At 40.7% G+C, this 17,505-nt stretch overlaps 1 protein-coding gene across 1 annotated transcript in view; it reads right to left on the bottom strand.

Moving 5' to 3' along the window:
- The window catches only part of chrnb2 (cholinergic receptor, nicotinic, beta 2), a 40,685-nt gene extending 28,842 nt beyond the window's left edge, over positions 1 to 11,843 (bottom strand). Inside the window, exon 1 of the mRNA XM_022674199.2 lies at positions 11,565 to 11,843. Within this exon, the coding sequence (XP_022529920.1) occupies positions 11,565 to 11,613 (49 nt within the window). The 5' untranslated portion in view covers positions 11,614 to 11,843. The remainder of the gene's footprint in view (positions 1 to 11,564) is intronic.
- Positions 11,844 to 17,505: the final 5,662 nt, after the last annotated feature.

Raw genomic sequence — 17,505 nt, 5'->3', positions numbered from 1 at the left:
TGCCAGTCTGTAGTAACTGTGAGATGGTTTATCGTGTGCCTGTTTGAGCCTCAGAAAGTCAGGGTGTAACTGATGGTCAGCTGTAAATCTGCTCAAGGCTGCAACTCTAATAACTCAGCTTGATGATCCGCGGCGAGTGGCGAAGCGGAGAGGCTGTAAAACGGTTAATAAACCCGCATTATTGCGGCTCAATCTGGATGAGAACAAACATGCATAAAGAGGAATAAATAAGGACACGAGCTGCCAAGCTGTTCCCTCTTCATCCCTCTCTCTCTTTCTCCCACCGTCAATCCTTCCCTGACATCTTTGTTGCGGGTCGACTGCCGACCACAGTGTTTAAAGCGTTTCACTCTTAATCATTATCAGGCGTCTCGTTTTCTGGAAAGAAAGACTGCTCGCCGTCAATCAGGACTGTCTGCAGACAACAGTAATTAATATCTCAGTTTGATGGGAAGAAACGTCACGGCTGCTCATTTCTCGTAGCTGCATTACTCATCCCATCAGTCTGCGGGCGGTAAAGGTGGGCGAAGCAGAATCTCCATGTTTATAGGTGATATACTGTGATATCTGAATCATAACATTTACATCACACCTCAGCTTACACTGGACTCAGTCTTGGCAGGTATATACAAGAAATGTAGGTGGAAAATATGACAATATTTTATCGAATCATGATACACAATACTGGTATATACTTTTACATATATCGTGAATATTAGAGGTGGAACAACATTTCTCCCAAATTTCAAATAATAAAAATATTGTCATTTAGAGCATTTATTTGCAGAGCATAAGAAAATGAGAAATGGCTGAAATAACAAGAAAAAGATGCAGAGCTTTCAGACCTCAAATAATCCCAAGAAAATGCAAGTTCATATTTATAAAGTTTTAAGAGTTCAGAAATCAATATTTGGTGGAATAACCCTGGTGGTTTTTAATTACACTTTTCATCATGCATCCTGGCATCATGTTCTCCTCCACCAGTCTTACACACTGCTTTTGGATAACTTTATGCTGCTTTACTCCTTGTGCAAAAATTAATTCAAGCAGTTCAGTTTGGTGGTTTGATGGCTTTTGAACATCCATCTTCCTCTTGATTATATTCCAGAGGTTTTTAACTAGGTAAAATTGAGTAAAAATCTGATTTTTAAGAAGTCAATTTTTGATATTCTGATATTAGTTTAAAAGTCTAAAACATCTGATTAAGATTATTGCCTGACTCATGTAAACTCATGACTCATGTGTTTTTCCATTATTTGATTATTCAAGCTTACGCTTACATAAGCTGTTATATATCTCAATATCAATGTGAAACAAAAAGAATAAAGCTTAAGATTCTTTTTTTAGACATTTGGCTGGGCTGCACTCATTTTCCCCAGGTTAAGAAGTAGTTGTAAGCATTCACTATGGACCTCTACCTCACTCAACCTCACTCTATTTCAATATACCATGCTAACCCTCCCTCGCGCACTTCTCAGGCAGCAGCAGCCTGTCACTCGCACAGACACAGAGACAGCGCTGTGTAGCTACTTCTTGTGTCAAGAATCAAAACACATTGCAACATGACGTGTTTGATTTAATTGTCTTAAGTGACATCACACGTCCTGCGATGTGACTATTGTGCATGCTCACATCACGATGGCGATGTTTAAAAGATATATATCATGCAGCCCTAGCTTTAATGTATGTAATGTATTTAATAATCGACAAGTGACAAGTGCATATCAGCGCACACACTGATTTTACAGCAACCCATTATTCATGGGGTAAACAGTGATCTGTAGGAAGCCCTCAGTTGATTGATGGATGTTGTTGTTGTGCTAACCTCCCGCAGAATCTCCCGGCGGAGGCCTGTGCAGCACAGGGTACAGCACAGCGTACAGCACAGCGCAGTGTGCAGCAGTGAACCTGCAGTACAGGAAGACGCAGGAACGTCCTTGAAAGTCTCTGCAGAGTCTGTATGTGTAAGTGAGGGAGGGTGAGAGAGAGAGAGAGAGAGAGAGGGGGGTGGGGGTGGGGACTGTGGGTGAGAGTTTGTGTGTGTGTGAAAGAGGTTGTGTGTGTGTGTGTGTGTGTGTGTGTGAGCTCACAGAGGTGTGTATAATAGACGCCAAATATAGAACAGAAGGTGACCTCTCCACCCACACCTTAGCTAGCACTGAGCTTTCCTGCTGACCTCCCATGAACAGTGTGTGTGTGTGTGTGTGTGTGTGTTTGTGTGTGTGTGTGTGTGTGTGTGTTTATAAATGCTGGGTTAAACAGGTACACATGTAGCCTTATGTAATTGTATGCATTACTTCTAAACACGCTGTATGTCCTGAAGGCTAAGCTGGTATTTGTAATAGTTGGTGGTTGTAATAGGCGACTCATATTTAGAGAACGCCCACTAGTTTTCCACTCATCCATCCATAATCCATCCATCCATCCATCCATCCATCCATCACCTGAGAGCTCCACCTGCATCTACATGTAATTAAAGGAAGCAGCATTTAACAAATAGCTAATTTAGTTTAGGCTAATACAGCTTTATTAGTCCTTAATTTGCTTCCTGACCAATAGATCCTACACCTGGCTTCCTGATTGGCTTCCTGAGAACAAAATCTGTGTTTAAAAGTCCTATGAAGACTTCTTCTCACTAGCCTCTTGGTCAAACATATATACAGATCTGAAAAAAATTAAGAGAACACTTAAAAAATATGAGTTTCTTTGATTTTACCAAAGTGAAAACCAAACTGAACTGCTTGAATCTTTGCACCAGGAGTAAAGCAGCATAAAGTTATCCAAAAGCAGTGTGTAAGACTGGTGGAGGAGAACATGATGCCAAGATGCATGAAAAAAAAAACTGTGATTAAAAACCAATCAGAGTTATTCCACCAAATACTGATTTCGAAACTCTTAAAACTATATTAATATGAACTTGCTTTCTTTGCATTATTTGAGGTCTGAAAGCTTTTCTGCATCTTTTTATTTGTTATTTCAGCCATTTCTCATTTTCTGCAAATAAATGCTTTAAATAAGAAATATTTATTGTATACCTGTAACTCTACGTCTTCACAACTTTACAACTGATGCTCTCAAACACATTAAGAGGCAAGAAATTAGTCAATAATTAGTAACAAGAAGTAATTAACAGTAAGTAACAGTTCAGCACAGCTGTTAACTGAAAGCCTGAATTCTAGGTGACTGAGAAAATGCAGCAGAGATGTGCAAAACAGTGTAATCTAAGCAAGAGGTGCTACTTTGAAGAATGTAAAATATAAAACATATTCTGCTTTTCTCTGTTTAGTAGATAACTTAATTTACGGTGTATCCAAACTTTTTAACAGCTCTGTATTTGGGTGGATGGTTAAGATAGATAGATAGATAGATAGATAGATAGATAGATAGATAGATAGATAGATAGATAGATAGATAGATAGATAGATAGATAGATAGATAGATAGATAGATAGATAGATAGATAGATAGATAGATAGATAGATAGATAGATAGATAGATAGATAGATAGATAGATAGATAGATAGATAGATAGATAGATAGCGGGTATCAGCAGATGAGAGAAATTGTGACAAAGTGTTTAGATATTTTATTTTTCTTAACCTGTGATCGGTCAGAGCTACTCTACATGGAACTGTTTTGGCGTGAACACACTGTGTAAATCGATTCGACACTTTTATTCTGTTTAAATTGATCATAAACATAAACAGAGGCTGTTGCAGTAACGTTATTATGTGGACATATTTTCCAAAAATGTATTCCGTTCAAGTCCTAGCGCTGGCGTCTGCTATAAAAGCGCTACATAAAGAAAACGGTCCTGAATTGAACGGCATGATGTTAGATCGTGCGAGAGAACAGCGGGACTGAGAACGCAGTGTCCTGATCATCGATCGGCTCCCGGCTGACGCCGTAAGTCACTCTATAACGGGCCCTGTCTGTTTTTACTGCTCCCTAAAGGCCAAGACTGAATCCAGCCAGAATCGTCACCAAATCCATCAGCACCTCTTTAGCTCTTTAGGGCGGCGAGAAACAGACCGGACAGAGACGCTGTGATTAATTACTCTTAAACTGCATTACACAAACTCCACACTCATCTCCGTTCTGGCTCTGAAGGCTCCTATTCTCTCCCACAGGGCCTCTGTCCTCTCATTTTTACCATATTTTGCACACTATTTTAAGGTGCACTTAAAATCATTTAATTTCTCAAAAAACATCTGTGCGCCTTATATATAAATTCTACCAATCAGGTATTAAGGAGCAGTAAAGTCACCATATCGTATCGTACACAATAATATCACCAACATTTTTGAATATGGTGAACGATATTATACCCGGAAATATGGTGCCATATCACCCACCCCTAATTATCACATCAGGGTTCTACTTTTTTACTGTTTTTAGCAAAAGAAAAATTCACACTGTTCTCATTTCCCATTATATATCATTTATTTTACTTTAATCCTGGATATATGGAGATATATGGAGTGCATTATTAGTATGATTAGTATTATGACTATATTCTGGATCATTGACTTTTGTTACAAATCTAATAAAATTATGGTATTTTTAATATCTCAGTTAGGGGTGTGCCATATATTGTATGCAATAGTAAAATTCAATTTTCATTTTGTTGCAGTAGTGTATTCTTAAAATATATAAAATACCATGAAATATCGTGATATTATTTTAGGGCCTTATCGCACACCCCTATCCTGTAGTATTAGCATTAGCTATGATCGCTAGCTCTTTCACCATTCAGAGGTGTGTGTATCAGCCTGTACCCTGCTGCGAACCTTGGATAGCACTGTTGGAGCAGCATTAGCATTAGTCGTTAACCGCACTGGGTGCTAGCTCTTTAGCCGTTCTAGCTAATATCACCCAGGCTTACTGGAACACTCAAGGTTCCTCAGTTTAGCGCCGTCAGGTGGCATTAGCCGCTAACTGAGGCTAACGCAAGAGGAAATCTATAAATCTAAGCTTACTGTAAATAAATTGAAGTGATTTACTCGCCCAAATAAACAGTTTTCCGGAGAGAAATCTGTGTAGATTAACATCCAGCGCTCGTTTGACTTGTTTGAAGAGTTTTGTTTACTTAGCTTAGCTTAGCTTAGCTTTACAGGTCTCGCCACCTGCTAAATTTAGAAGAAAAACATGATGACACCCCTGTTCCTACTACTAGTTACTACAAAAAATACGTTAACCTGACAGCCTACCCTGAATTAGACTGGTAGATACATTATGTGCCCTATAGTACCCTAAATATACTCTATGAAGTGCCCTAAATATGTAGCATTTCCTTCTGTCAGTTTTAAACTCGTTTTTGTTTTGCCTCTGACTTATATATATATAATATATATATATATATAAGCATTTAGCCCCACCATAACTGTGACTATGTGTTTGTGCCCCTCGTGTGTACCTGCTATTATCTGCTGTGCACATAAACCCCAAGCTTAATACTGTTTACCTGAGTAAACGCAGCTCATGCAATGCTGGGAAATCTTCACATTTGCAGAGCTGACCAGTAACAATGTCTCCATGATAAGAATGGAACATAATTTCCAGTACATTTTCCACTACCATTCATATATTGTGAAATATATATATTCACTCACTGGACTTCAGCACTGAACATACAGTACGCAGTTCACATTTGGAGATGTCGACCTCAGGATAATGCACTGTAAACCTGATTACTGCTGCACGGTCCATTTTAAACCACTTCTCAGAGGCACAGAGCTCAAATGAAAAGTGTGATGTTCAGGCCAATTCTTTTAAATGGGTTATGTCTTGAATGGAGAAGAATGAGCACATACAAAACAAAGGGAATGTGTTTTATTATATCTGTTTTATTCAGTTTATGAATGAACCAAGAGACAGTGAAAGTATTTGAGTAATAGAACATCAGTGGAAATACAACATAATATTATTTGCTAATAGTCATCCAGGCACATATGGAGCCTATACTGGAAAGCCAGCTGGATAACCAGTTCTGCTATTATCCAACAAGTTGTATATTTTAATTTCAAGTTGGCGTCCAAGTAGGTCATTAGAATTATAATAACAGGTTTAACATGACAATCTGCCGAAGTTGCTAGTGACAACACAGTATTGAGAATAATATGGGAATTGTTGGTGTGCAATATTGTATCCCAAGCAAAAGTATCGCAAAAAAAAGTTTCTTGTATTTTTGTTTTGCTGAGTATATAACACTTTTGGCCCAATTTTGCATGTCCAATGCCAGGTCTCAACCGACACTGCCAATTTGAGCTTGTGCTGGTTTTTCATGCTATCCCAGATCTCTAAACTCGCTAAACTGATCTACCAGTTTAACCAGTTTGATCTCCTTGGTCAGACTGGTTAAGCATCCTGGTCAAGACGGTCTAGCAATGGTTTATCAATATTGGTAGACTGGCTTGGTCAAGTTGGACAAACTTGGTTCACCATGGATGGAAAGTGGATGGAACATGGGCTGGGTGTGTTCCAAGGATTCATGGGCTCTAATTGAGCCTTGTATGAAGACAGGCTTCATAAATTGGTCTCATCAGCCAACCTTTACTCAGTTGGGTCCCATGTGTTGGGCACATCCCAGATGGGAGCCATGTTTTCCCCTCCTGGTATCATCACTGACATCCATATTTGGATCCAACCCATGGAGTCAATTGGGAATCTTGTTCCCAGTTGGACTACCAATACAGGAACCCTACATGAACATGTTATGTGGGATGGTCATGCTAAACCATCAAATACTCTATGCTGCCCAAGAGCAAAGCTACGGTACTCAACCAGCTTGATCAGCTTGACCAGCAGAGAAGTTCAATTCCCTATAAATGGTCTGTTAGCCATTTCTTAATAATTCTACAGGCTGCTAGAGCTGCTGACCTGTTTATTTTTTAATGGAAAAAGTCCTAACGCATGATCTCATTAACTACTAAACTGTGGAACTGCACTTTCTGTTCACGCAAGAACGAACCAAACGAACTATACCATCTGCAGGTTCCACAGTGTCTAAATCACCCACACCACACTCCATACGTCCACATCCATCATCAGGGCCGCTGACTCGATGCCACATAATTAGATCATAGCTATGGCCAACCCGTCGGCTAATGAGCGCCATAGGTTTGTGCGCCTGGTGCCTGGATCCTTATTTGCCCTTAATTAGTCATATGAAGAAGAAAGGGATGAAGGCATGATGGATGTGTGCTGCTGGTCCCCGGACCCCTCTTCGATCCTGACCTCACCCAATCCCCTCTTCACACCTCCTCCGTTCACTCGCTCTTTCACTCCTAGTAAGAGTTTAATTAGCTGAATTAGTCTTCTGGGCTCTGGCTCACAAAGAGAGGAGCTAAGCCGATTTCCACAGCTCTACGATGGGCGTGTGTGTGTGTGTGTAAATGTGTGTACGCATATGTGTGTGTGCACTGGGGATGGGTATCATTGACAGAAATTATTAGAAATCATTTTACCATATATGATATCGATACAATAGCAGCACCTTAAGTATCGAAGCTAAAATAGTGTAAATTAAACAAAAAATTATTGAAAAGCGGGCAATTTTGGCAAAATATAATCAGTATACATGACTACATCTGTTGTAAACATGCATTCGATTTCTCCAGCAGACTAAAGCCCTATCAGGACGGATTAGTTTCTCAGGGATAAAACTTCTGCATCCGGACCTCAATTGAAAAAAACAGTAAAAAGAGGACCAGTGAGTTTTTAGGCTGTCTCGGTCACATGACATCGCGTTCAGTAGCTCCTCCATTTCCACTCACTGTTGTTTTACTTGGATCTCAGTGGAAATGCACGCCCAAAGTATAATTACGGTGCGTGGCAGTGGACAAATAGCTATTTTATTAAACGTGAGGAGACGAGATGTGGATCCAGACGTTCAGAGAAAAACAGTAGATAATTCAGCCTGTAATTTTCTCAGAGGACATATGAGAAAAACACGTACATGGTCGTTCCGGATGGGAATAAAATCACAGAGGACCCCCATAAAAGAGAAAATCATCCCAGAACCCACGAGAAACTAATCCTGTACAGATAGGGCTTAAGACTGTCTTTATGATCCATTCTGGTTGAAATTGGAGTCTGAAAATAAAGATGCTGTAGTTCTTCTAAAATATATTCAAATAGATAAGTCAGTATTGTTCTCAGGTTATCATTAGGCTTTATGTGTTTTCTGTTTTTAAGATGTCGCTTAGACTCACTTTATGTTATGTTGCTTTACAAGCATTTCTGTGATATTTTGGGCTATACTGATATCCGATCCAGAATGTGTTGCTGCTGTCAGGCTCATGCTGCTGATGCAGGGGCTGCCCTGTGGGCCATTTTTGCCATCCAATCATTTCTTTATATTATGTATAATATCTGCCAGTGCTCATAAACAGAGGTTTATAAAACCAAATCCATCTGGATCAGCATTACAGACAAACAGTACATTATTTTACAAATGGAAAAATGGTTTTGGGACCAGAAGTTCAGAGGTTTGAATTCCTATGCACCTACATAGTGTGGGTAAAAGTCAGAGAGACAAGTTTGGGACCAGAAGGTTGTTGGCTCTATCCCCTATGCACTGACACATATTGTGCAAAGGTTAGAGAAACGGGATTGGAAGCAGAAGATTAGTGGTTTGAGTCCCTATGTACCAACAGAGAGGGTGTAAATGTTAGAGAAATGGGTTTAGGACCAGAAGCTTAGTGGTTTAAGTCTCAATGCACCAACATAGTGTGTGTAAATATTAGAGAGACACGTTTGGGACCAGAAGGTTGTTGGCTTTATCCCCTATGCACTGACACATATTGTGCAAAGGTTAGAGAAACAGGATTGGGACCAGAGGTGTAGTGGTTTCAGACCCTATGCACCGACATATTGGGTTTAAAGGTTAGAGAAACAGGATTGGGACCAGAGGTTTAGTGGTTTCAGACCCTATACAATGACACACTGTGTGCAAAGGTTAGAGGAGCAACCTTGGAAGCAGAAGGTTAGTGGTTTGAATCCCTATGCATCAACATAGTGGGTTTAAAAGCTAAAGAAACAGGTTTGAATCCCTATGCGCAGACACAGTAAGCACAAAGTTTAGTGAAGTTGGTTTGGAAACAGGAATTTATTGGTTTGAATCCCAATGCACAAACATAGTGGGTGCAAAGTTTAGAGAAACAGGTTTGGGACGAGATGTTTAGTGGTTTCAGACCCTATGTACCGACATAATGGGTTTAAAGGTAAGAGAAATGAGTTTGGGACCTGAAGGTTGTTGGCTTTATTACCATATGCACTGACACACAGTGTGCAAAGGTTAGAGAAACAGGCTTGGAAACAGAAGTTTAGTGGTTTGAATCCCTATGCACTGACATAGGTGGTTTAAAGGTTAGAAAAACAGGCTTGGAAGCAGACGTTTACTGCTTTGAGTCCCACTTAGTGGGTTTAAAGGTTAGAGGAACGGGTTTGGGCCAGAAGGTTAGTGGTTTGCATCCCTATGCACCAAAAAATTGGGTGCAAAGGTTAAAGAAACAGGTTTCTTCTAAGTTTAATCTCCCATACACTGATATGGAAGCAGAAAATATGGCCAATATGCAGCAATACAATTTGGTTATTGGTTCAATCCCCTAAACTGCTGCTTTATCAAATAAGTTTTTTGCATGGCTCTGGCAATGATGTTGCTGCACTTCACTTAACTAACGTCACTAGTGCTGTGCAATGGTAGGATTGTGTTTCTAATAAATATGATTGTTCTGATTTAATTTGTGTGCATTGCAGGGAGTGTGTACCAGAAGGATATTAGCTTTAGCCAAACATGAATGTACGCAGTATTTGATACAGTACAGTTGGCGATAGGTTTTATACTGTGCTATTTATTGTGGCTGTATATTAGCTTAGCATCTCTACACTTTCACCTTCCTCACCAAGTAATTATTCACTGCCTTACTCAATAACGTCAATACCTTTCAGTTAACTGCCCTGATTAACATGCCTGACTAACTGCCAGCAACTATATATCTACACAACTGTCCCCACACACACACTCATTCACATTCACACACACAAATGCACACATGCACACTAGGAGACTGAGGGGTTATAAAGGGGTAAAGAGGGGTTTCCAGCCGTGCACCACAACGACATAATGAATTGGGCTCAGATATAGAAGCCTGCTCATCTTCATAATGATCCTGCATTATCATCCAGGCGTGACTGCTACACACACACACACAAACACACACACAAACACACAAACACACCTTTAGACATGGGTTCCTCACACACTCACTGACTAACAGCCAACACTGTGACTGCAGATCACTCACACACACACACACACACACACACACTGTAATCACTACACCATGGTGGGCAATATAGGCTGTTTAGATCCCCCCAGACCTATCAAATATCACACACACACACACACACATATACACACACAGACACACACAGCTTTAGCCATGGATTTCTCAAAAATCACTGTGTCTGCAATTCACACAAACACACACACACACACACTCTCTCTCTCTCTCTCTCATGGACACACACCTTTAGCCATGGGCTTCTTAAAAACCACTGTGTTTCCAATTCACACACACACACACACTGTAAATCAATTAAAGATAAATCATCACCATCACCACCTTCATCACCTACATCATCATCAGCATCACAGTAAAGCTTCACACACTCCTGAAGAAATTCTCTAAATGCCACATAGCCAAGGTGGGCCACACACACACACTCTCTCATATACACACACACACCTTTAGCCATGGGTTTTTAAAAATCACTGTGTTTCCAATACACACACACACACACACACACACACACACACACACACTGTAAATAAAGCTAATATAAATCATCACCATCACCACCTTCATCACCTACATCATCATCACAGTAATGCTCCACACACTCCTGAAGAAATGCTCTAAATGGCACACAGCCAAGGTGGGCAACATAGGCAGCTTAGAATCAAATATCACACACACACACACATTCATTTACACACACACTCTCTCTTATGGACACACACCTTTTGCCATGGGTTTAAAAATCAGTGTCTGCAGTTCACACACACAGACACACAAACACACACATTGTAAATCAAGTAAAGATAAATAATCACCATCACCACCTTCATCACCTACATCATCATCATCCCCACCACCATCATCACAGTAATACTTCACACACTCCTGAAAAAATGCTCTAAATAGCCAAGGTGGGCAACATAGGCAGCTTAGATCCCCCCAAAATCCATTAAAATATCACACACACACACACATACACACCTTTATCCATAGGTATCTCACTTACGGACAATCAGCCATCACAGCTTGTGCAATTCACACACACACACACACACTGTACATCAAGCAGGGAGAAATCACCACCATCTCCATCTTTATCACCATCATCACCATTATCACTATCATCAGCATCACCATCACCTTCACATAATTGCTCCACACTCCCTGGAGCATTCTAGGCAACGTAGATCTCCCCAAAACCCATCAAATACATCATTACACACACGCGCGCGCACATATGCACGCGCGCGCGCCAACTTACTCTGCACAATGGCGAGCAGGAGGATGCAGAGCAGCGTCCACGGAGCCATAGCAGCCCGCGGTGGAGGACATCAGTCGGTGAGATGGGCGCGAGCGTTCCGGCGCGTGACGTCTTCACACCGGCTCCCTTTGATCGCCCTCAGAACCGGAGAGCGGCGGCGCGCGCAGGAAACGGAGCTCACGGGGAAGCCAGGTAGACGGAGAGCTGCTGCTCGACGGTGCTTTTCCTTCCACCCGTATTCCGGAGAGACACGCCCCCCCTGCGCTGGGATTGGCTGGTAGAAATAGAATTGGTTACATACGTATAGATTCGCTACATGTCCAAATGTTTGTGGACATCTCTTCTGGTGATGAATCAATTCAGCCTCTTTGATCTGCATAGCACAATTGCCAATAAAATAGAAAAAAAAGAGACCACTAAAAATGATTTCTTTAATTCTCACAAATTGAAAACCTCTGGAATAATATCAAGAGGAAGATGGATGATCACAAGCCATCAAACCACCAAACTGAACTGCTTGAATTTTTGCACCAGGAGTAAAGCAGCATAAAGTTATCCAAAAGCAGTGTGTAAGACTGGTGGAGGAGAACATGATGCCAAGATGCATGAAATTAAAACTTTGTTTAAAAACCAGGGTTATTCCACCAAATACGGATTATTTCTGAACTCTTAAAACTTTGTAAATATGAACTTGTTTTCTTTGCATTATTAGAGGTCTGAAAGCTCTGCGTCTTTTTTGTTATTTCAGCCATTTCTCATTTTATGCAAATAAATGCTCTAAATAATCTAAAATACTTTTTTTTAGGAATTTGGAAGAAATTATGTTTGTTGTTTATAGAATAAAACAACAATGTTCATTTTACTCAAACATATACCTATAAATAGCAAAATCATGATAGCACATCCTGTTGAAATGACAGTTTTGCACATCAGTTTTATGAGGTAGAGTCACCTGAAATTCAGGCTTTAAGTTAACAGCTGTGCTGAACTCATCAAGAGTTAATTACATGAATTTTGTGTCTCTTAATAAAGTGTTTGAGAGCATCAGTTGTAAAGTAGTGAAGAGGTAGAGTTACAGGTATACAGTGAAAATTTCCATCACTAAGCTTTAAGGGGGCCATCATTGACATCCATATGGAGGACCAACATGGATCCTTTGAAGAAGACTTTTCTGGTTTGCGATTGGGCCACTCATACCGGCCTCCAAGAGTTCAATTCTTGACCACTGGACCAGTGGAAACCAAATTTTAACTCTGAATAACCTAAAACTCAATGTACCAGCAGACAAATCTCAACCATTCTGCTCAATCTCAAATCCCAGTCCAATAGGTGGGACTTTATACCAGCCAGAACCTTCCTACCACCCAATCCATTGTTAGAGGCTGGGCTTGCCTGAATGCAGGTGGGTAATAAAATCAGAGGTTGGTCTTGGTGCACTGGCTGAGAGGCATGAGCTGGAGTGATAAAAGCAGAGGGGAGGGGAGGGGAGAGGAGATACCTCCCACTCTCCTGTAGACTTTAAGTGTAGTAGACTAGGGTGCTTCTATTTTCTTCATCAGGACACCAAGTGTCTCTGCAGCAAGGTCATTTTCAAACACAGCCTGCTGCTGGGACTCTGCTGACTTGGAGGAATTTATGGGTGTGTTCAGACTGGGAGTAGGTGCAGGTTTTCTGAGATACTGCGACACAACATCAACCTTCACAGTGATTCAGTGGTATCTTTAAAACAGGCCTAAATATTGAGGATTTCTATTCAAGCATTACGTAAAAAGCTTTAATGTTTCATAGTAAACGTTACTACAAATCCTTATTGTAATTATAATAGAAATTATTTAAATAAATTGAAGTAAATCTGCAATTTAAAAATAATAAAATTGTCTCGTCCCTGAACTCCATTTTAAAATCAGTGTTTTCCTGAATACAAATCAAACACTTCATGTCCTCCAAACCTTTAGTTTCATTACAGTTGTCTAGTTTTTATGTCTATTTTCAACCCTGCAGAATATGGGTTGATTCCTGTCATTGATCTGGAATTATTAAGTGGAGTAGAGAGAAAACAGGCAGCTTCTGAAATATGAATAAGTTATTTTACTGCAAAGAAAAAGGGTTTCGTATAATTTACACCTGTAGCCAGTATACGTTTCAAGGTAGCAATGAACTGTCTGACTGTTGACTGTTGTCTAGGTTCTAATCAGTCAGTTGAGCACCTGTGTTTTCCATTGCCTAGATAGCAATACGCCAGAAATGTACCTGAACACACCACATTTTGTGACTACCATGCACATCAGTGTACATTTATTTGTTTTTTCATCTCCCTCTCTACCTCTCTCTCTATCTCATCCTCTCTCTCTCTCTCTCTCTCTCTTTCATCCTCTATCTCTCTTACTCTCTCTTTCTATCTCATCCTCTCTGTCTCTCTCTCATCCTCTATCTCTCTCTCCCTCATCGTCTATCTCTTTTACTCTCTTTCTCGTCCTCTCTCTCTCATCCTCTCTCTCTTTTATCCTCTATTTCTCCAACTCTCTCTCTCTCTCTCTCTCTCTCTCTCTCTCTGGCAGCGTGACTCGCGCCTTTCAGCCAGAGAGTCTCGAGTCGCTGTGTGTCAGAAAAATTCCAGTCATCCGTGATGAACACCCCCCCTCTCCCTCTATCCCTCTCTTTTTCTCTCTCTCTATCTGTCTCTCTCTCCCTTCTTTTTTTTCATTTTCTCCATCCCCTTACATTTCTCTCTCTTTCCTTATCTTGCTCTCTCTCTCTTTCCATCCTCCTTTCTTTCTTTTCAACCTCTTCCTCGCTGCACTCTCTCTCTCTTTCCTCCTTCCTTCCTTCTTTCCCTTAACCTCTCCATCCTTGTCTTGTTCTCTTGCTGCTTCTTTCCTTCATTCTCTCTCCTTCTTCCTTCATTACCTTACTCCTCTCTTGACTTTCTTCTCTTGTTCTCTTGTTTATTCTTTCCTTCATTCTCTCTCTCTCCTTTTCTCGTTCCTTCCTTTCTTCCTTCGCGCTCTTCTCCCTCCCTTTCTCCATTTCTTCTCTCTCTTTCAACTTTCTCTCTGCTTTCTTTTCTTCCATCTCACTACTCTATCTGTTCTTCTTTTTTTCGCTTTATTTCTCCTTCCTTCTCAGGCTGTTACCCAATCATTTCTTCCCTCTTAACTCTCCTTCCTTCCTTCCTTCCTTATTTTTCTTTATGCTGCTTTGCTTCCTGCTTCCTTCCTTTCTTCCTCTCCTCTCTCTCATCCTTCTTCTGTCTCTAGATCACTCTCTCTTTTCCTTCTTACTTTCCTCTCCTCCTCTCTCTCTCTCTCTCTCTCTCTCTCTGAGGATGGTACAGTGGAATACACCTCAGTGGAATCCCCTTTTAGAGACACAGAAATAGATGGTTTAGCTCAGAGCGGAGCGAAGGGGGGGGGGGGTCCATGGGGGCATGGGAGAAGGGGCCAGTGAATGAGAACGTGGAAGACAGAGAGAGGAAAAGGAAGAGGAAGAGGATAAGGGGTAGATATAAGAAGACAAACACTGTCACCAGTGACTCACAGACGGTTACGTAGCAGTTACTAACTTACTATTCACACACACACACACTCAGAAAAGCACTTCCAGCAGTGAGTCATCTTGGGGGGGCTGAACCTTTCAGGAATAAACTCATTTCCTCAGCGCAGGTCTGGATATTAAAGCAACAACTGAGACAAACATCACATTTACCAACACACACCAGAGCCTCTACAAAAATCACACTGCATCACACTGAACATGAAGTTCTGAAGTCTGGCGTTCACTTCTTAAAGCTAATATAGCTCATGTGTGTTTATAATAATAGTATTTATACTTAAACTTGTTTTAATCTTGAAGGTATTTGTACCTGGACATGTCCTAAACTTCATAGTATCTGTACTTTTAAAAAAATATAAAAGAAAAGTGCTTTTTACAACCTTTACAGCTTTAAAGAAATGTAATAACAGGACAGAAAATCAGGCAAACGTAAAAATACACAATATAGAACCCCCAGTAGAAGAAACCTTGGGAGGACCACGACTCACATATAAGTGGCGACCATCCTACCACTGGTTAAACAGCTTTAAAATGAATATTACCAGCAGTGGAAGCAGTTAGAGTTCATGTAAAAAGGCTGAACGAATAAACTGGACAATGAGCAGCTGATCTGTGGTGGGTGATGGATGGTGAACTGTAAATCCTGAGGGTCCAACATCCATCGGTATCGAGTCAGACAAGTGGGCAGTCAGTAACTCGGAGGAAAACAAAAAGGTAGAATTAGTTTTGACTGGATTATGTATATGGAAAACATAAATATAAAACATAATCAGAGTGTGATTACTTATCTAACGACTCCGGCAGATCTGAATAAAACAGCCTAACTAAAGGTAGAGAGCCAGAAGTTAACATAGACACGGAGGCTCCATAAAACACCACCGTCTGTCCACAAACCTCAGTGACTGTGTGCAGTGCAGTGATCTCAGTTTACCAAAATTCAAACAATCAGCCGAATCTGTGTCCTGAACATATTCAAGGAGATTATTCCAGAGTTGAGGAGCTTTATAAGAGAAAGCTCTTCCTCCTGCAGAGCTCCTCTGAATTCTGGGAACTACTAAGAAACCAGCACCCTGAGATCTAAGTAATCTAAGGTAAAGTGGTTAATAATAGGAGATGAGTTCTCGCAAATACTCAGGTGATGAGCCTGTTAACAGGAAAATTTTATATTCTAAGCGGAATTTGACTGGAAGCCAGTGCAGTGCTGATAGGACTGGACTAATATGGTCAAATTTTCAATTTTTTTAGTGAGGGACCCTGGCTGCAGTATTTTAAACTAGCTGAAGTTTATTTAAGTTACTGCAGGAACATCCTGACAGTAGCGCATTACAATAATCTAGCCTTGAGGTAATGAAGGCATGGACTACTGAAAGCATTTCTGAGCTTGGCATTATTACGGAGGTGTAGAAAAGCTGTTCTAGAAAACATTACATATGTGTTTATCGAATGCTAGATCTGAATTTTCAATAACACCAAGGTTTTTAGCTGCTGAACCAGATGTGAAGGAGAACTCCGGCAGATTTAACATTAGGTCTGATAGTTTATTAAAAGCAGTTTTGGGGCCTAATAGGAGAACTCCTCTATTTTCTGTTGTCTTGATCTTGATAGTGTTTGTAATCAGACTTGTCTTGGTCTTGATGTTATGGTTCTCAAGCTTGACCTTGGGTGTTGCTCTCACTCTCTCACTCCTCTCTCTCTCGCTCTTCTCTTCCATCTCTCTCTCTCTCTCTCTCTCTCTCTCTCTCCCCCCGCTGTGCTGAATGACTTAAGTTGACAGCGGAAGTTCAGCGAGCTGCAGAGTGCTCGGAGTCGTTCACTGAATTATTTAGATTGTGGGACCCCCCCAAGTGCTCGTCTCCCACCCCTCGCTACTCCTCCTCCTCCTCCTCCTCCTCTTCTTCTTCTCTTTCTCCAGTCCTCCCTCCTTCCCTCTCTCCTCCGGCTGTGGCTGTTGGCTCTCTACCCTCTCCTTCATCTGACACTGACACACTGACTCACATCCTGATTGGACGGACGGACGGAGGGACTGATGCTTTTCACTGAATCACTGTTCACTACACTGGGAACTCTTGTGGAATAGCCACTCAGTGGAATAGCATGTGTAGTATCTGAGAACACATGGAGTGATTGTCCAATTAGTCCAATTCAATACTTGCAATTCGATCAAATAAAAAAAAAATTGCATATTTATTGAGGGGATGTATGTTTACCTTGTGTTTTCTGATTTCTTTTGCCTTATTTGCCTTGTTTCGTCTTTTCTTATTTGTCTTATTTGACTGACCTTTTGAGTTGCCATTTTTTCCTTGTTTTGTCTTGTTTTAATATTTTTACATTGAATTACATTGTTTGCAGAGTAGCATCACAGTGCACTTGGATGAAATCGCAACGACTC

This window comes from Astyanax mexicanus, chromosome 6 (assembly GCF_023375975.1).
Source record: "Astyanax mexicanus isolate ESR-SI-001 chromosome 6, AstMex3_surface, whole genome shotgun sequence".
In the NCBI taxonomy this organism is placed as follows: domain Eukaryota; kingdom Metazoa; phylum Chordata; class Actinopteri; order Characiformes; family Acestrorhamphidae; genus Astyanax; species Astyanax mexicanus.
Note: the sequence above shows the minus strand (reverse complement) of the source record. Positions and strands in the feature narration are given on the sequence as shown.